Below are 21,675 nucleotides of genomic sequence, written 5' to 3'. Positions count from 1 at the left end.
TGGGAGGGGATCTCTCTAGTCTCATGAAAATGAAGCATTACTCTTCTCCCTATACTATGCAGTTGGGCTAAACTGGTTTTATTTCTGTTCCTCACTTAATCCATTTCCCTTCTATGGGCCTTTGTATTAGCTGCCCCCAATCCTTCCTCACCTCCACCTCACAGAATCTCTCACTTTCTTACAGACTCAGCTCAAGCATCCTGTTGTAGCCTTCTTTAATTTCCCCAAACCCCAACGTTTGTGCCCTCTCATTCCTTCCCTAACTACTTTGTACTCAATCATAAATTCTGTATATATTTATTTTGTACATATTTGCATCTGTACATGTTGTCTTCCCTAATAGAATAAGTTATGTGAGAGTGGTGGTAGTTCTTTTTCTTTTTGTACTCCCAGTACCTAGCCTAGTAACGCATATAGTAATCTCAATAAATATTTGTAGACTGAGGAATTACAGTGGTGCCCTCAATTGAAATAAGGAGGAGAGATAATAAGTTCTATCTTGGATCTGATGAGCTTGAGATGCCTAATGGAGATGTCTAATCACAAGCAGACTTGTATGTGAAGCTAGTAGGACCAGATATACATAACTCAGAGTTATGTATATTCAAGGTGTGGGATAGAATAATGATCCAGGAAAAGAGATGGAGAAGATTAAGAGAGGAGAACTAAGAAAGAGTACTTTGAGATGAAAACCCAAGAGAGAGTAGTCAGAAAGAAGAGGTTGCAATGGTGTCAACAGCTATAGGGAGATCAAGAAGTATGAGGGCTATTGAGAAAAAAGGCAGTTGGATTATCAGTCAAGTGAGCCTTAATAACCATGGAGAAAGCAGTTTCAGTGAGTGGTGAGACTGGAAGCCTAGCAAGGGGTTGAGAAGTGAGTGGGAGGAAAAGTGGAGGCAATGAGTATAGAAGACTTTTTCTTTTTCTTTTTTTTCCTTCTTATGAATTTGACTCTGAAAAGGATGAGAGCCAACAGATTCCTATTTTAAATAATTATCTTTGCTAAACAAAGTGGTAGTTAAACCTATGCAAGATCTAACACTTACATCAACCCACCTACCTCTCCCACTATCACTGTCTGAATTCTAGTATTACTCCAGTCCTACCTATTTCTCCTTGGGCCTGATGTTGGATAAGACCCAATCCCAGGAAAGAGTTGACAATGAACAAAGACCCTGTATTGAAGCTTGAAGACAGGGGGAATGGGAGCCTGGCCAAACAGATGCATGTCTTAGTGGTCTCACTCCCACCATCCATGTATGGGGAAAGAGTGGCAGAAGAGAGAGAGAGGTGTACATGCAGAGTGCCCAGTATTTTCTCACACCTGAGGAGGCTAAACATGGGGGGAAAGGCCCTTCAAGTTGGGAGGGGCAGGAGTTTATGACAATACCCCAGATGAAGACAGACAAGATGCTCCTGCCTGCCTTGCCCTAGTCAGTTCCTGTAAAGCTTAGGGTAGGGTTCTTTGGTTTTGACTCCTACCACATGTCCTTGATGAATATGCTTATTGAGTAGCTTTCCATAGCTATGGCTAATTGAAACCTTTGTTAACTCTTGAATGACATAGGAGCAATTCTGCCACTCTTGCTCCACCATCATTTTATGGGTGTATTATGAGGGATTCAATCGGCTGCAGTCAATGTTTCCCTAATTAGGATATTCTACAAAAACAACATTTGTTAACAAATGGCTAAACCACAATACTTAAAAAGTTTACTTGGGAGCTACCATAGCCTTTAGAATATCTATAAATCTCAGCTCCATACAGAGTTATACAATACCTGGCCTTGAAGACCAGTTGATACAAAGCTAAACACATTTCCAGAGAAAGGCAAACTGGAGCCCAGGACAGCTGTATAGAAATTTCATGGCTAACAAATGTCTAAGAGAGAGACATCTTCATCCCAGATGTGATAGCATCAAATTTAGTACAACATAAGTAATATCCTTTTAATATCACATAGACTATATACACTAGTATTACTACAATATAATTATCATTTTAAATAGAGAGGCAGGGTAGTACAGGAGAAAGAGCACTAGATTTGGGATCAGAGAAGCTGGATTTAAAATTTGGCTCAGCTACAAACTACCTGTGTAACCTTAACCTCTCTGAGTCTTGGTTACTGTTTTGTGATAGTCCTCTGGCATTCTCTCCCTCCTTGGAGGATGTAAGGCTCTCCTATCCACCTGTAAGTCACTCAACAAACATTTTTAAGTGCCTACTAAGTTTCAGGTACTGTGCTAAGCACTAGGGATCTAAGAAAGGCAAAAGACAGTCCCTGGTGTAAAAGTCTAATGGAGGAAGCAACATGTAAATAACTATGTACAAAAAAGTTATATATATATATATATATATGTATGTATGTATATGTATATACATATATATGTATACATATATACATATATATGTATATATGACAAATTAGAAAAAATAAAGGGAAAGTACTAGTATTAAGGGGGATTAAGGGCTTCTGTAAGATAACACAGATGCCTCTCAGGATCCTTCTGGCCCTAAATCTATGAGTCTATGATTCCATGATGATTTTTCAATATCAGAAAAGCTGTATACTTTTTAAAATTGTTGCTCCCTATGTGATATTTGAGGCTTTGCTTGTAGCTGCTTTGACATCATTGTCTTCTGGGTTTGTATCTTGATCTTCCTTGTCACCACAGTAATTTGCTATGGTCAGGTTCTTTTGTTGTTGCTGCTTTCTCCTTTTCCCAGCCTATTTCTTGACTTTTCACTCTATGTTAAAGTTGGGCTTTGCCCCATAGTAGAGGGGGCACTGTCCCAAACTTCAGGCCTTTGTGCTTCTATTTTCAGAGCTAGCTCTGGGGGTCTGTATGTTTTTGGTGCTTCCAAGGTGGTAGGATCTAAGGAGAGGTATGGCCACTGTTCTCCTGACCTGTGCTCTGGTCTTTACCTAGGAAGGAGCCTTTTTCCCATGTAGCATCAGAGCTAGCATACCTCCTGGCCCTAGGTCTGTGACCAGGTCTCCTACTCTCCTTCAGCCATAATTCTCTGTCTTGGAATTGAGTCCAGGATCCCTACTCCTCCATGATTCACCACAATCACTACTGTCTGCCCTGGAACCATGACCTGGGACCCTGTTCCCCTGTGGCCGCAAGTACTATTGCTCCTTTTGGCCCTGGGACTGCACTTGGAACTGCATATGGGCAATGCACAGGGTCTTGAACCTAGCACCAGACAAGGGTCCCTGGAAATTTCCTTCCAACCAGTCGTCTGACCCCTTCACTGTCCATGGACTAAGAGCTCCTGAAGCTGCTGCTGCTTCTGCCAATGTAAAAGTCTCCAAAATCTGCTGCTACCATGGGGGCTGGCCTGTACTGTGCAGCACAGGCTGTGCTCCGAGCTTGACCACCACTCTCGTGAGACAGACCTTTTCTGCTAACCTCCTACACTGTCATGGCCTGAAAAATTATTTTGCCTGAACTTTTGTTGGTTTTGACACTATAGAATTTAATCTGAGGTGCTATTTTAGAGTTGTTTGGAGAGGATTTTGGGAAAGCTCAGCTGAATGCTTCTCTACTCCACCATTTTGGCTCTTGAGTTGGATCTTGAAATGACTACACTCATACCCTATTTGGTATTGATAGCATGTGGGCAACATATTTGTTTTACTGTATGATTATTCATATACTCCCACACGCACACACATATCTTTTGGGGTCCTTAAATGTTTTCGGGATTTGAGGTGTGTTCAAATAAACAAAATGAGGCACTTAGCCATTTAGCTTAATAATTTTTTTTTAAAAAGTTAAGTATTTCTACAACAAAGGCTCAAAAGGACAAGCTAGCAAGCATGTGCACACGCACGCGCACACACACACACACACACACACACACACACACACACACACACACACCCTAGTCTCTTATACCCAAACAAACTGTATTAAAACTGACAGATAAGAAGTTAAGGAGGAGACAAGTTCAGGGGAATAACAATCACTACCTCACAAGCTTTTAGAAAGCAGAAACCACTGCATTCCAAAGCCCCAGGCACCACTGGAAGATTAATAAGCAGTAAAGAAGGCTTGAAGCAAGAACAACAGCAACAACAATTCAATTAGGAAAGGATGGCACATTGCCATGCTTACGAGGGGCTCACTTATTTAGAGAAAAATGGCCCCAAAACCTCACAAACCAAATGTCTCTTAAAGAAGACAACATTCAGGGAAATGAATTTAATTAAATTATTTTTTCGAGAGATTAAAATAAAATAGTTTCAGACTTAGCAGCAAACCCAATAATGAGACCATTATTTTTTCCAATTATAAAACAGTGCAAATGGTCAAGAGGTGATGGGTTCAAATCCTTGTTTTGCTACTTACTAGCTTTTGACCGTGGCCACAATCTCAGTTTCCTCAACTCTAAAATTAGTATCATAATATTTGCAGTACCTTCCTCATCAAAGGGTTATTGTGAAGATTAGGTGAGAATCTGCATGGAAAGTATTTTGTGAACTGGAACTTACAAGTCTATTCAGCCTTAATATTTTGTGATCCTATAATAGAATAGGACAAACAAACCAAAAAAGAGCTGTTTAAAAGCACCTGCTGTGACCAACTCCAGAAAAATTCATTCAGTCAGTTCATCCATTCATTCAAATGTTTGCTTAATGCTACTATTTACCAGGCTCTGTGCCTTGAGGGATGAATGACAAAGATGAATAATGCCGGGGACCTCTCCTTACAGAGCCTATAGAAGAGAAAATATGCACACAAACAACCATAATTCCAAATTGAGCATAAGAGCCATATAGAGGATTTCAACAGGGACAGATCAATACAGGGACAGGAGGAGGGGGTGACAGGGTGGAACATTCCAGGTATGGAATATTTTATGAGAAAAAGGTAGAAAGGAATGAATCAAGAATACAACATTTACATAAAACAAAAAAAAAGATTATGGAAAGAAAAAGAGGGATTACGTTCACTCTTTCCGCCTTCCCTCAAGGACCAGCTCAAGTGCCACCTTCTCCTCTCTAGCTGGAAATTGTCATTTTCTTCTCAAGTTTTTAAAATTGCACTTCGTCCAGATTTCTCTTTTCCCCATCTCATTCTCTTTTCCATCCTACTTTTTTGGACGTTTGTGATATCTCTCCTCCATTTCCCTATTGGACAGCAAATTCCTTGGAAGGATGGCCTATGTCTTAGTAGTCAATCAATCAATAAACATTTATTAAGTGCCTACTATGTGCTAGTCACTGTGCTATGATCAATATTTGAGTTCAACTGAACTGAATGCAAGATCCAAAGCATTTTCTTCTAACTAATTTCTGATAACAAAGAACTGCTTTCCCCCTCTCCCAATAGTATAGCCCAAGTATAGTAATCCTCTTTAAGGTGGTCCCTTGCCTTGTATATCTTGGACGTTCAACATCCTTATCTCTCTCTATTGTGTCAGTGATGATGAAAATAGCAAAAGAAAACTACCTCTTCTCAGCCAAGGATATGAGAAACTTATTTATCTTGAGATATAAATGACTGATGAGGTTCAATGCATTACCACTTTAATCAAGCATTTACTGAAGGCTTAACTATGTAGGATACCATTTATGAGTCCCAAGAGGTAGCTGCATTTTAACAAAGTGCAAAGAATCATGTCAAAGCAATGAATGGTTGAATTTCAATCATCAGCAAGCTGGCAGGGGAAGTATTCAGGGGAAGTAGGGTGCAACTTCCTAGCAGTTCTGAAATCATATCATTTATTATATCACACTAACTGATAATGTCAACTCTCAGTTTCCCCAAAGCTCACCTGAAAGGGAAATATCATCACCACATGGAAACAAAATGTGAGCAATGCAATTACTCTCTAAAAAGAGGACATCAGGGGATCATAGGATCCCGGAATTAGAAAGGACCACAGAGGGCAGCTAGTCTAATCATCTTCTTGAATTCCTTTGATTAGAAACCCACTACTTCCCGAGGCAGCTACTACTTTGGAACAACTAAATGTGAAATCTCAGAGTTAGGAGGGACTTCAACAACAATATAATCTAACTTATAGTTGAATAATAATTCCATCTATATCATGGCATCATCCAGCCTTTACTCGAAGTGACTATTGGGAAGATGTTTCTTATTTTGCTCCTATGTCTGCTCTTTTGGCATTTCCACCTTTTCTCTTAACTCTGCCTTTTAGCCATGAGTATCCTAGGTGGTGCAGTGAATAGAGCACCAGGCCTAGAGTCAGGAAGACCTGGGTTCAAATCTTACCTCATACACTTACCAGCTGTTTCTCTTGGTTTCCTCAACTGTAAAATGGGAATAATAATAGTACCTACCATGCAGGGTTGTTGTGATGATCAAACGAGATAATAACTGTAAAGCACTGAGCACAGTGACTGACACATAGTAGGTGCTATATGAATGTTAGCTGTTATCATTACTATTATTATTGTTATTTCGTAGTTTGAAGATTTCTCATTGTGTGAATATCCATCCTTATGGACCTGGATTAAACCAGTTGGTTTGTACCTTAACTAGCTTTTCTCCCCCTAGCTTAGTAATCTCCAGAAGAAACAAACTGAGACCCTTACCCTCAGACCTGTGCTCTGAAATAGGGATGGAGAGGGAGAGGAGGAGGTTTGCATCATCTTCCTTGGGCTTAACAAGGTACCCTAGATATTTTTCTCCTTCAGGCTTCTCATAAATATGAGATGTTATTGGTGAGTTCTGGGAAAGAGTGGGAGGTAGTGAAGTACCTCATAGCTCCTAGCACACTATGTTCATGAAAAGGTTTGTTCTGCTCTCCTGTCCTCATTAAAAACGGTAAGCAAGAAAATGAGGAAGACTGAGGAACATAAATTGACTCCAGGATCTTGGAATCTAGCCATTCCAGGCTAAAACAAATTCTATCTAATATGAAACTTGGAAACATGGTACATATAGAGCTAAAGTCAACTAAAGAAGAAACACAGGGTCCAGTTAAGTACAATAGCCACATGAGTTTGGAATGGTTTCATAGAATCCTAGAATCCCAAACTTGCATGGGACTTTACCTTAGCTTCATATCTGAGATAAGAGTCATCTCTACAACATCTCTGGCTAGCAATCATACAGCCTACAATTAAAATTTCCAGGGATGATGAATGAATTATCTCCTGCCCAAGTCTACATTTGAACTGTCCTAATTTTTAGAAAACCTTTTATTATGTCAACCTAAAATATGACTCTCTGCAACTTTTATTCATTGTTATATTCCAAGCCAACATACTAACCATTGCAGGTGAGCCACCAAGGGGACATATGCATGTTGTAGCTATAAAAGACTAAAGCTTTGAGGAGAAAGTTTTGCATTAGAACAAGAAACTGTCATCACTCCATATAGGTTCCCTCATATACTGACTTCCAAGCCCAAAAATCTCCATATCACATCTAGCTTCTCATTTTCATCTCAGTCCCTCACATCTCAGGACTTCTGATATATCCTCATTACCATTTCAAGCTAGCCCCTGGTTTATACTGTCTGGGGTCCTGAATTGGACAGCTCCCCTTTTTTCCCCAGAAGAGAATTGAGAATCCATCCCTCTTACTTCTCCCCAGCAAATACACCAATTATTAGTACATGTTCATCCCTTGTCGGGGAGAAAACAGGTCCTGGTTCTGCCCTGTGGGCCAAGCAGAACCATCCTAAGCCCTCTTTCACATATCAGCCCTTCAAGTATTTGAAAAATAGCTATCATTTGGTGCCCATGTTCTCCAATAATCTGTTCTGGAACCTTTCTCACCTTCTACAATTTTTCCCCTTGACAATCTCCAGAACTCTCAAGGTTTTAATTGGCACATACTTCTTTGAAGTCACTTACTAATCCTTATTTCTAAGTCTTCCCTCTCTTCTGAGCTACAGACCAGCAATACTAGCTGACTTTGAGACTTTTCTTCAATGTTTCCCTGGCATCTCAAACTTACATTCAGAGAATCTGGGCTCCAATTCTGCTTCTGGTGTTAAGCTGATAGTCCTTGGGCAAGTCACTTAGCCTCCATGGAGCTCAGTTTCCTCGTCTGTAAAATGAGGGGGTCAAACTAGACAGCTTCTGAGATCCCTTATCACTTTAGATATACTTATAATTCTGTGCTTTCACCATTTCTATATATGGCAATAGCATTTGCCTTCTCCCTCATATTAAAAAATGGGGTTGCATTTGATTCTTCTTCTCACACCTCATCATTTACCAGTCCACTGACATAACGCATAGAGCACTGGACTTATAGTCAGGAAGACTTGGGTTAAAATTCTACCTCTGCCACTAGCTATGTGACCACGGGCAAGCAATTTAACCTTTTTGAGCCTCAGCTTCATCATCTGGAAAATAAAGGGGTTGGATGAACCAGCCTCTAGCATCTCCTTCAGCTCTACCTCTAAATTCTTCAATCCCTCTTAATTCTGTCTCCGCAATTTCTCTTGAATATATCTCCACTTCTTTTTTTTTCTTTTCTATTGTCCCTGCTATCATCAACTCAGGGCCTTGTTTCCATTCATCTTGATTACTGCCATAGACTCCAAACATCTTTTGTCTCTGCTCCGTATTCTCTAGTTGGCATCCTTTGTGCTACCACCAGAATTCTTTTAACTTTTACAGCTTATGTCGCTCCTCTGCTAAAAAAAAAAAAAAAAAACTTCCATGGCTACCTATTGCCACCTAAGTAAAATTCAGACTCACCTGTTTGGCATCCAAGGATGATTGACCTTTCTGACATTATCTCATTTAACTTCCATGTACTCTCTGCTGCATCCAGACTCTAACTTCAAGAACAGGCACTGCAATTCTTATTTCTCTATCCCTTTGCTAATCTGTTCCCTTATCCTAAAATGTCTTCTTTCTTGCTCTTCACTTGCTAAATCCATACTTATCCTTAAAAGCCCATGCAAGTACAATATCCTCAAGGAAGTTTCTACTTTGAATGACAGAAACCTCCTCTCTCACCTAGTACTACATCTGGTAATTCTATAATTCATTTACAATACAATAATGTGTTAATACTATCTGTACAATTTTCTTATCTTTCTGCTACACTGTAAACTCTTTGAAGGCAGGAACTACATTTTATTTAAACTTCAGATCTCCCTCAACACTCAGTACAGTGCTCTGGAAAGAGTAAGTATTTAATAAATGTTTGTTGCATTGTATCATGTGCTCCCTAAGTCTTCTTTTCCTATAGGCTCAGTATCCCCAGTTCCTTGAATTGATTCTCAAATGTTGGTTTTCAGTCACTTTTCCATTCTGGCTTCCCTTCTTTCAATATGCTCCAACTTATCAGTGTCCTCCCTAAAATGTGCCACTTAGAACAGGGTACAGAACTTCAGGCCTATTTTAACTAGGGCAGAGTGTGGTGGTGCTATTACATTTCTATCTTCCCCTAAAAAACACCTACCCTCCTTCCAAATATCCCTATTACTTTAGAAGGTACCACCATCTTTCCAGCCATTTAAATTTACAACCTCAGGCCTCAATTCTTTACTCTCACCACATATTAGCTGTGAAACATAGCCATTTCTATCTCCACAGCATCTCTTGTCTACATGCCCTTCTCTCCATTATAAGGCCACTCTCCTAGTTCAGACTCTCACCACCTCTCGTCTGGAATTCTGTAATAACCTCCTATGTTTTCTCCTTGCCTAAGCTTCACTGCCTTCCAATCCATTTTCTACACAGGGGCCAGAGTGATTGTCCTCTAGTATCAAATATAAATGTCTCTCTTTGGAAATTTGAAAATTCTTTACAACCTGGACCCTTTCCATCTTTCCCACCTTTTGCCACATTCCTCACCTCTATACACTCTACATGTCAGCCACATTGACCAATTACTGTTCCTCACAGCTGATTCTCCATTTCCCCTTTGCACTAGCTGTTTCCCATCCCTAGGATGCATTCCTTCCTCATCTCTGCCTCTCGTAATTCCTGGTGCCCTTCAAGACTCAGCTCAAGTGCCTTCTTGTACATGACGCCTTTTTTTTGACTCTCTCAGCTATTCCTGACTTCTTTCCTCAGACTACCTTACACTCACTTTGTATATGTTCTGAAAATTCTTGCATGTGTACATACAGACTTCCTGCCTACCCTCACTCCCCATGCCATGTTTTGATGTAAGCTCCTAAGGGCAGAGAACATTTGACCCTTGTCTATATCACTAATGCTTACACATTTGCCACATGGTAGATGTTTCATAATTTTTTGTTGGTTGGTTGATTAATTATGCTGTTTACTCAATTTGATTTTGCAAGTCTACTTAATGGCCCTCAAAGTATTTTTCATATGAATCATTATCTATGTACCATCTTCCCCATTCTGTACAGTTGATTTTTTTGGAACCAAAGACATGCTTCCATATTGATATACCGCTTAAATTTCATTGTATTAGGTTCATCCTATTATGATCTTTTCGGATCTCAATTCTTTCGTTCAACTATTTGTTAACCCTTCCAGGTTCATTACAACTGACAAGTGGAGAGGCAAGACACATATATCCAATAGTCACCCATGAAATGTAGACCCAAGCCAATGAACAGATTCATGGAGCATTCACCCCTAAGTGAACTGATCCAGTCCACAATTAAACAATGTGCCAACTCTTAGAGGCTTCAAAAAATTTCACTTTTGTACATAATTTACTAGCCAATCTGCATGACGATGAGGAAATTTCACATTGGCAGTGCACCAAAGCTGGAGCCCAAAAAATCTCATCATTGCCTGCTGCATGCAGCCCATTGTCACTACATTCAAATGGCTTCCCATACAACAGCTTACCAAAAGTCCCTCTCTCATTTAGAGAAGATGTTCAAGGGATAATGCGGGCAGCTCGTGAAATAAACAATGAAATGGTCTAGCAAAGACACTCTGCACTGCTGAGCACCAAAAATACCTGCTGTCTCTGTATGGCAAACAATACCCAGAAGCTAGTTTTTCTATTTATTCTCTCTCTTTTGGTAGAGGGAGAAGAAATAAGACCATCAGTTCCATTCTTCTTTTCCTAGTTCTTGAATTAAGACTCTGTCTTATGAAAGACCTTTATGAATCATGACATCTTTCTGCTTTTCTTTCTTTCTTTCTTGAACATTTTCAAGAAGGACAATTGTAGGGCATGGGTGAAGTTTCTGGAACTCAATTGTTCTGTTACTTGAAGATGACTCACAGATGCATATTAGATTTTAAAACCCTTCTGGAGTTTACACATTATCACTCATTCTCATTGTCGTAAAGCTTTTCCCAGTAAACATGTGTCCTAATATAGAGGAAGTCAAAGGTCCTGTCCTTAAATTGCTTAACCTTGAATAATACACATGTCAGACTCAAGAAGATTCTATGACTGCTTCATCTTTCTTTTTCCTTTGCTTCTAACCCATGAATTTTTCATCCTAAGTTACATACACCCCAAAGAGAATGAACAGCAGGTATACATGACAACATTTAGGCATAAGACAGAGACAAGGCAGAAAGAACAGCGGAATTGAACTTTTAACATGGGCAAGGTTCTTCCTTTGGGAGAGAGTGGTCTACTTACTTAGAAAGTTTCATTTCAATCTGCTGCCGGATTTCCTGTCTTTCCTCATCAGTCCTCCTTGGAAAAATGTTCCTGTCCTCTAATTCCTGTTTACTTGGCCTGTTTCTTAGCTTCACTGCCAAAAGTTCTTTCTTACATTTTCTGGGTAATGTACCTGAAAGAGTGTTTGAAGGGGAAAAAGAAAAAATTTAGAGTAGTTATGATTTAAAAATCTAACTTTCTTCCCTTTTAGGAAGACCTAGGGCTTTTTGAGGTTAAAACCCACCCCCTCCCAAAAAAACCCCCACACATTTGTCACTTAAATATTAATTTTATGAATGGAAAATTCCACAATGAGGAAAGGCTGATTCTGTCAGCTCAATTCACCCAAAGGTCTCATTCAGCCATACATTTTCCTTAATACATTAATGCCACAGTAATTCAGGGCCTACTATTTTGATATTTGTGTGTGAAGGATTTGCTGAGCAAATTAATGATATAAACAAACGGCATCTCTGGGAAAATGTTTAAGTTGTTTAAGAGACTAAATTATTTCAAACTATAGAAATACATAATACGTATTTGTGTGCATGTATACACATACATATATAAGTACATATATACATAACACATTCATTTATCCAGTACAGTCAAGGAATGGCATATTAAACTTCCATGATAACTGAAAGTTTCTATCAGTAATAATCATAGATTTTTAAAACTATTTTATTAATTTTTGTTAATTATTATCCAATTACATGCAAAAAACTTTAACAATCTTTTTTTTTAATTTGAGTTCTGTGGGCAGCTAGGTGGTACGGTATATAGAGCACCAGCTGTGGAATCAAGAGAACCTGAGTTCAATTCCGACCTCAGACACTTAACACTTACTAGCTATGTGACCCTGCACAGTTCACTTAACCCCATTGCCTCGCAAAAAAAAAAAAATTTTTAATGTGAGAAAATTTTGAGTTCCAAATACTCTTCCTCCTGCTCCTCACCCCTCTTTGAGAAAGTTATTTAATTTTGATTATACATTTGAAGTCATACAAAACATATTTCCATATTAGCCATGTTGCAAAAGAAACACAGACAAAATAAAGCAAGAAAAATAAAGTTTAAAAATATGCTTCAATCTGCATTCAGAATTCATCAGTTCTCTCTCTGGGACTAGATAGCATTTTTCCTCATGTGTCCTTTGGAATTGTCTTAGATCATTGTCTTGATCAAAGTAGTTAAGTCTTTCACAGTTGATGATCCCTAAAATATTACTGTCAGTGTGTATGATGTTCTCCTGGTTCTGCTTGTTTCACTTTGAATCAGTTCATGTAAAACCATCCTCCTCCTCATTTCTCCTAGCTCAATAGTATCCTATCACAATCATATGCCACAACTTGTTTAGCCATTCTCCAATTGATAGGCATCCCCTTAATTTCCAATTCTTTGCCACCTTAAAAGAGCTGCAAACATTTTTGCACAGATAGGTCCTTTTCCTTTTCCTTTTCTCCCTTTAGGGTCAAAGGATATGTACAGTTTTATAGCCCTTTGAGCACAGTTCCAAATTGTTCTCCAGAAAGGTTGGACTAGTTTGTAACTCCACCAGCAGTGCATTAGTGTCCCAATTTTTCACACCCCCTCCAGCATTTCTCTTTTTTGTTTTCTGTTATGTTAGACAATCTGAGAGGTACCAAATGGTATCTCAGAATTTTTTTAATTGGCATTTCTCTAATCAATAGTGATACAGAGCATTTTTTATGTGACCACTGATAGCTTTGATTTTTTCTTCTAAAAACTGCTTGTTCATATTCTTTGACTATTTCTCAGTTGGGGAATAGCTTTTATTTTTATAAATTTAGCTCAGTTCTCTATATAATTGATAAATCTGGCCTCTATCTGGGAAATTTGCTATAAAATTTTTCCCAGTTTCCAGTTTTTCTTCTAATTTTGGCTGCATTCTTTTGTTTTGGTTTTGCTGCAAAAGCTTTTTAATTTTCATATAATCAAAATTATCCATTTTACTTTCTATAACCCTCTCTATTTCTTGTTTTGTCATAAACTCTTTCCTTATCCATAGATCTGACAGGCATATTTTTCTATGTTCTCATAAGTTACGTATGATGTTACCCTTTGTGTCTATCATTTATTAATTTTGACTTTATTTTGGTATATAGTGCAAGATGTTGGTCTATTCCTAGTTTCTGTGAAACTGCTTTCCAGTTTTGCCAGGAATGTTTGCCAAATGTTGAGTTCTTATCCCAAAAGCTTGGATCTTTGGGTTTATCAAGCACTAGATTACTATGGTCATTTACTTGTATGTATTGTATACTAATCCTGATCTACCACTCTTTCTTAGTCAGTACCAGATTGTTTTAATGATTACTGCTTTGTAATACAGTTTAAAATCTGGAACTGTTAGGCCACCTCCCTTCACATCTTTTTTTCATTGATTCCCCTGATATTCTTGACCTTTTGTTCCTCCAGATCAATTTTTTTACTATTTTTCTAGGTCTATAAGATAATTCTTTGATATTTTGATACAATCATGGACTATTATTTCCAAACAACTGAAATGCACTTATCAGTAAAAGTATATTGAATGATATTTTTTTTTCAAAGGATACAGGAGACATAGTACTTTAGGGTTGTCATTATGAATCCCATTTGTCTTTGAATAGCACTGGGACAAATTACTTTTATTTGAATATACTTATAGGTTGAATTCTGCATAAATAACAGGTATTTATTGTTCATGCAATTGGTATGTTAGTTACAAACTGTTCTGAACTGTTTATTATTTAAGGATTATCCCAGAGTTAGTTCTGGGTTCAAAATAAGGACTAAAATATATATTTATTGATGGACTTCAACTAGGTGACACTTTGCTAGCACAGTGCAAGTACTTGTACTTGAATGCAATGAAAAATAACCTCTCTTTAAAGATATTCTATCCTTTTGGTCATGCCACTCATGATATAGATAGAAATACAAAATACAGAGCTTAAGATTTCACTAAGACAAAGGGGATATCCTGTATATCTGAGAAATGGTGTGAGGGATACCATCCAGGTGAAGTATAATCAGAAAAGAAGGCAGGTCAATGATATAAAATGAACAAGGAGGGAGGCCAGAGAAAGGGATTCAATCCTGTAGCATGTTAGGGAAAGGGTGTAGGGATTTATTAAGTACCTACTACTGTACTAAGCACTTTACAAATATCATTTCATTTGATTCTCTCAACAACTCCAGAAAGTACATACTATTATTATCCCCATTTTACAGTTGAAGAAACTGAGGCAGACAGAAGTTAAATGACTTTCCAAGGGTCACAGAGCTATGAAGTCTCTGAGGCTGTATTTGAACTCAGGTCTTACTGAATCCAGACTCAGCACTCTATCCACTGTGCACCATAGCTGCCTTGGGCAGTTAGCTAAAGCTAGGATCCTCTAACTGCAAAGGATAATAGATGAGTAGACCAAGAACTACCCTGGTATAAAATATAAATATACCTAGAGAAAGGTCTCCAGCATCTTGAGTAGATTCCTCTGTGGAGGCTCTATGGAGGAACATCCTTAGGAATGATTCAGGATGAGAAGTTGTGGGTAAGTTGTTCCCTCCATCAATGGAGGGAAAATCCACATTGATAGGATTATGGACCCACTGAAGCACCTTCCAATTTATATTTTTTCTCTTACTCAAGTGTTCTTTATCTGGTAAATATGACTAGCCAGGTTTTCCTGTACATGTTGGCTTAATGTAAAAGGCACTGAATTAATTGTCAAAAATCTTTCCTGCCCAGACACGCCCCAGGCCCATTGGTGGCTCTTCAGCTGCAGTTTCTCAGTGCACTCAGATGAGCTGTCTACATTCATTCCCAAGCCAACAACTCTTCCCATATGATGGCTGACTTCTTTTTTGGGGAAAAAAAATTAATTAAAGCAGCCACCATATGGAATCTTTTTTATTGGCACTAAGGAATGCTCAAGTCATCAAGAAATGGAATAAGCAATCGTTTTTAAGATTTGAAATCCTCATGTTGAACATGGCTACAGCATATGCTCATGGGGGACAACTTTCCTGTCAATGCATGTGAATATGTATCTTAACCTTTGATCCTCCCACAGCACTTATTCCTTTCAAATGCCCTTATTATAGAACATATTTTTCCTATAGTTACATATTTGTGTCTCATTCTCCTTACTAGACTATAAACTCTTTGAGCATCGCAATCATTTCTTATTTAAATTTGGATTTTTCAACAGAATCTAGCATGGGACTCTTCATGCAAGTATTTAATAAAGGTTTGATGAATTTAATTTTTTATTGACTAGCCTGGCATAAATGCTTGGTTGATATTTGGTCTTTATAATACTATAATACGGAAGGAGTAGACATATGATATATTTTGCCTTTACTGACAAAGCAATGATAGACAAAGACACCAGGTCTAAATAACTTGGGACACTAATAATAATAATGATCATTCATATTTGTATAGTGTTGCACTTTTGCAAAGCACTTTCCTCAGAACAACTCCTTAGCGTTGGTAGTACAAATATTATTAACCCCATTTTATAAATGAGGATATAGGGCTTCCAAGAAAAGTGGTTAGCAGTTAGCAAGTGGAAGGCTTGATGAAGTATTCAAAAGACAAAGACAAGTCTTCTGTCTTTCAGCCTAGGAGTGGCTTTTTCCTCTGTAACATACAAATGTAAGTGTTTAAATGGGAAGGGAAAGGAACTAGCATTTACTAAGTGCCTACAATGTGCCAGGCACTATGCTAAGCCAACTATCTCACTTGATCTTCACAACAACCCTGTGCTATTAGTGTCCCCATTTGCCATTGAGGAAACGAAGGCATACAAAGAGTTAAAGAATCATGGAAAGTTAGTTGGCTGAGGACACAGAAAGGCCAAAAGACTTGACTATAGTCACATAGCTAGTATGTGTCAGAAGCAATCTGAAACTTCCTGCCTCCAAGTCAGTGTGTCTATTAGATGCTCAGGGTCAAGAAGAGAGGAAATATCAAAATCCAACCCACTTACTACATAAAATATTGTGCGGATTAAAAGCACTATATAAATGTGATGGACAATAATAAGTGACTTTTATGTAATACTTTAAATTTACAAAATGCTCTACAGACTGGAAATGTTGAACCTGTACCTCTGACTTCTAGTGCAGCCTTTTATCAACCTTACTGCACTTCTCTGGATAACGCAAAAGTCATTTACTTGAATGAATGAATAAGTGAATTAAAAGGAAATTATTAAGTTTACTAAATTTCAAGCATTATGTTAAGTGTTGGGGATACAAATGGAATAAGCAAAACAACCCCTGCTCTCATGGATTTTACACTTTAACTGAGGGAGAAAATGAATGAAGTTCTAAGGATATATTGACAATAGCTAGAGGAATGGCAGAGCCCAGAGGTCCTTAGGTTTCATCAATAGGTCGGTGCCAGGGGCCTGGTAACACTGAAGTTGGAGGGCATGGAGGATTTTAGCACATCATGTCAGGGTGAAGGGGTACCTGGTGATCCTCTATCTCACCAGAAGGAATAGAGTTGGAGATCTCATCTAAGTGGTGTGAACAATCTAACAGCCCAGAGGGGTTCCATGCCATCAGGTAGAGAGAAGGGACAAAATAAGAAGGGAGAAGGGAAGGTCGCTTATAGTTGTAAGTCTTCCTGTCTTCTTGTTACCTTACTGGCATGAATGAGTTTGGGGTTATGCTTGTTTTAGGTACAAAAGTCATTTACATTTGATTTAGAATGGCATTATATAGTTTATTCTTATCAGAGTTCTTATTCTTTTACTAACATCCTAGTTCAATGTATCATCTTGAAATGGAGATATATGAAGGAGAAGAAGAGGGAAAGAGAAAGGAGAACTGGGAGAGGGAGGTGGGGGAGACTGAGAGGGAGAGAGAAAAGAAAAGAGAAAAAAGATGATGAGAGAGAAAAGAGAGAGGTAAAAAGAAAGGAAGAGGAGATGGGAGAGAGGACAAAGTGAAAGAGAAGGGAGGAGAGGAAGGAGAGGGAAGGACAAAGACAAGGAAAAGAATGGTGGAAAGGTGAGGGACAGGAGAGAAAGTGGAGAGAAGAAGGAGTAAGCACATTTACTAAGCACCATTCTAAGTGTTAGGGACACATATAAGCAAGCAAGAGAGCCCCTGCCCTCAGGGAGCTTATGTTAAAATGGGGAAGACAACACATAAAGGGGAGGTAGAAAGGGAGAATAGAGTCAGCATTTTAAAATTTTCAAAGCTTGTTACATACATTATCGTATTTGATCCTCACAAAAACATTGTGAAGTAGGTACTATTATTCTCATTTTACAGATGAGGAAACTGAGGCTTAGTGAAGTTAAGTGGCGTGACCAGAGTCGTGTAGCTAGTAAGTGTCAGAAGTGGGATTTAAATCCAGCTCTTCCTGCCCCCAAGTCTGTGAGTCTGTTGTAGACACTTGGGATTAGGAAGAGAGAAAATACCAAAATCCAACCCGCTTACTACATAGAATTATTGTGAGAATTCAGAGCACTGTATAAATATGATGAGCAATAAACTGACATTTATATAAAGCTTTACATTTACAAGGTGCTTTATAGACTGGAACTGTAGAAATAAAGAAGTTTGGTATAGTGTAAGGAATGATGAACTGGACCTTAGGTGGGCTGGTTTTCAGTTAGGATTCTGCCACTAATTCTTTATGTCACCTCAAGCAAGTTATTTTCCTTTCCAGGGTCTCAGTTTCTTTGACTGTAAAATAACAGAGTTGAACTTGAGCCTAGAGTTCCCTTCCACTGTTGCTGTTTTATTATTCTTACTGTAGGACCAGCTACTAGCTACACATCTAAGGATACATGTTATGGTAGCTTACCGTGGGTAAATTCTGATCTATTACAATTAATACTTAGCTCTTCTGATCCTTATTGTCATTCAGTTGTTTCAGTCATGTCCAACTCTTCGTGACCCCATTTGGGGTTTTCTTGGCAAAGACATTGGAGTGGTATGCCATTTCCTTACCCAGCTCATTTCACTGATGAGAAAACTAAGGTAAATAGGGTTAAGTGACTTGCCCAGAGTCACCCAGCTATAAAATGCCTGAGGCCACATTTGAACTCAGAAAGATGAATCTTCCTCACTCCAGGCCCAGCACTCTACCCACTGTACCAACTAGCTCCCACCTTGCTGATCCTTAGAGAAGTTTCCTTTCTATAAGGAGGCTTCCTGGAAATCAGCAAAGCTGGTAGGAGAGTTTAGAGAATGAGGAATTTTCTGTGCCTTGTGGATGAACTTAATCAGAGCAGAGAGGGCAAGGGTGGGATTTCCCTGTGATTTATTTCATTTTCTCTCTTTCCTCTCTGCTTAAAAAGATAAATAGGAACTAGAGAGTGGGTAGAGCTCCAATTCCTAAGCAGTGTTGTTATGGCTATTATGCCTAGATCCCTAAGTTTTCAAACTCATGCGGTGAATGAAAACTGTTTATAAAAGTAAGTTGAGGGAAGGGAAGAAGGGAGGGGCACAGGTTTAGGAGCTACTTGCAGCAAAGAGAGCCGAGAAATGAAAGAATTATAGAATATCATTGGTTAGAGATCAATCCGCAAATTTTACATAAGCAAATTGAGGCTCAAAAGAAGGATTTCATTGGATTCAGAGATGGAAGGGACCAGAGAAGCGGTTTAGTTGAATTCCCCAATTTTACAAAGGAATAAACTGGGTTTCAGAGATTTTAAGTAATTTGCCCAAGGTCATGCAGATAGAATTTGAACCTAGGGCCTTCTGACACTTGATCCAATGTTCTTGCCACTACACTGGCAATGGGAAAGTTACTTTCTCAAGGTTTTGCATTTTGCTAGTGTATATGCTCAGCTGATGATTTTACTTCTCTGTGGATATTTCTGATGTATGAGAAGTGGCATAAAATACTTCAAGAAGGACATGAGCTGGTCATGTAGAAGCAATGGATATATAATAAGAAATTTCAAATAATCCACAAAGGGAATGCAGTAGCCAAGACCTTGCATCAAATGAACTTCTTTAGGAGGAAAAAAAAACACTTTAAATATTTCTGCTATGAGAAAATATTGTTTCCATTAAAGAATTCCACTGTAATGTACAGGTATGAAGGGTAATATGTATATCAAAGTATATCAAAGGAACATTTCTAGTTCCTCTAGAAATGGTTACTCTGTGTGTGTGTGTGTGTGTGTGTGTGTGTGTGTGTGTGTGTGTGTGTACTCCTCCAAACCAGGAGAAGGGGAGGAACAGAGATACCAGATGTGTGCTGAAAGCAGGATGGTCACCAGACACCAGAGACAGAAAGAAGAAATACAACAATTGGTAATGAACTTTGTAGTAGTGCCATTAATAATAATAATAATAATAAAACCAAGAATTTAGGAGAAGCAGGTTTGTTGCTGTTGTTCAGTTGTTTCAATCACGTCCAACTCTTCATGACCCCATCTGGGATTTTCTTGGCAAAGATACTGAAATGGTTTGTTATTTCCTTCTCCATATAGGGAAACCAAGGCAAACAGGGTTAAGTGACTTGCCCAGGGACACATAGCTAATAAGTATCTAAGGCCAGATTTGAACTCAGGAAGATGAGTCTTCCTGACTCCAGGCCCAGCACTCTATCTGCTGTGCTACCTAGCTGCCCCAGAAGCAGGTTTGGGGGATAAGAATTATTTTAGATAGTTTGAGTTTGAGATATTAATAGGCCATCCAGATGGAGATGTCTAGCTGGCAATTGGCAATGTGGAAAAATAATTCAAGACAGAGATGAGGGCTGGATTTTCCATCAGCTAGTCTGCTTGGCTTAGACTCCAGGAACAGCATGCCTTCCCCAAGAAAAACTGATCACTTGAAATCTAATCATCATGCAGATTGTCTCAGCTTTTGATACTCAACATCTCACGACCCTCAGATTCCTCTCCCCTCTGATTAGAAGTCTGGTGGTAAAGCGATCAACTTCTTCCAGTATTCCTTAATAGAGGGTTCAGAGCTTTCCAGGTAACTCTTCATTCTACACCAGTTGTTCAGCTTGGTTTTCAACTCCAGAACCATCATGACCTCACACAGGGTACCCTTTGGTGGCATCCCCCATTCCTTCCTGCTTTTCAGCTTCCTTTTCTATGCTGTCTTCATCTATTAGACTGTAAACTCCTTGAGAACAGGGACTGTCTCCTTTTTTTATTTCTATCTACAATACCCCATGCACTTAATACATGTCTGTCTATTGACTGTGTATCTATTTTACTATTTGTATAAAGATTAAAAATTCTTCTAACATATGGGAGCAGATGATGAGATCACCAAAGAGGGGAGCATAAAATGAAACAAAGTACAGAGCTTTAGAAGATACAAACACTTAAGAGGTCAGAGAAGGAAAATGATCCTGGGAGGGAGATCAAGGAGTGCAGATAGAAAGAGACCTAGGAGAAACAGTGCCATGAAATACAAGGTTGAAGAGACTGTTCAAAAGGAGGAAGTGGTCAATGGTGTTGAGGATAAGGACTAAATCCCCGCCTCCCAAAAAACAGCCATTGGATTTGGGAATTAAGAAGTCATTAGTAACCTTGGAGAAAGCAGATTCAGTGGGTAGAGAGAGCAGTTCAATTTCCCATAGTCTACTGTCCCTACCCACCCTGCGTCTTTCATACCCATTAGAAATAAATGACTGATGATGGTGGTGGTGGTGGTAATGGCAGAGGGCACCTCCTCTGTTACAGTGGAACAGTTAATAATAATAGCTAGCATTCATAAGTGCTTTACAAGTACCATCTCATTTTATCTTCATAACAATCCTCAGAGGTAGGTGCTTTTATCCCCATTTTACAGATGAGGAAACTTACACAGTGAGGGTTAAATGACTTTACCAGAATTAAGTAGCTTATAAGTGCCTGAGGCCAAATTTGAACTCAGGTCTTCTTGATTCCAGGTCCAGTACTCTATCCACTGTGCTACCTAGATGCCTAGTTCTCTGAGAAAGCATGAAATTGTGACACTAAACTAATCTGACTAGTCATTTTCCTACCAAATTATTTCATCCTGTTCAAACCTCTTGTGTTTATCTTCAGTATTCATGCTTTGGTTACCCATCATCGGAAGCAATAAATTGCAGGTAACTGCCATTGTGGTATGGATGTAGTATAGTGAAGA

The 21,675-nt window shown here is 38.7% G+C and overlaps 1 protein-coding gene across 1 annotated transcript in view; it reads right to left on the bottom strand.

Moving 5' to 3' along the window:
* Nucleotides 1–21,675, bottom strand: part of PHACTR3 (phosphatase and actin regulator 3) — a 301,575-nt gene that overhangs the window by 50,275 nt on the left and 229,625 nt on the right. Inside the window, 1 exon segment of the mRNA XM_020981478.2 lies at nt 11,536–11,689. Coding sequence (XP_020837137.1) covers nt 11,536–11,689 — 154 coding nt within the window.

The sequence above is a fragment of the Phascolarctos cinereus genome, unplaced genomic scaffold (genome assembly GCF_003287225.1).
Source record: "Phascolarctos cinereus isolate Bilbo 61053 unplaced genomic scaffold, phaCin_HiC Scaffold_2;HRSCAF=192, whole genome shotgun sequence".
Classification (NCBI taxonomy): Eukaryota; Metazoa; Chordata; class Mammalia; order Diprotodontia; family Phascolarctidae; genus Phascolarctos; species Phascolarctos cinereus.
Note: the sequence above shows the minus strand (reverse complement) of the source record. Positions and strands in the feature narration are given on the sequence as shown.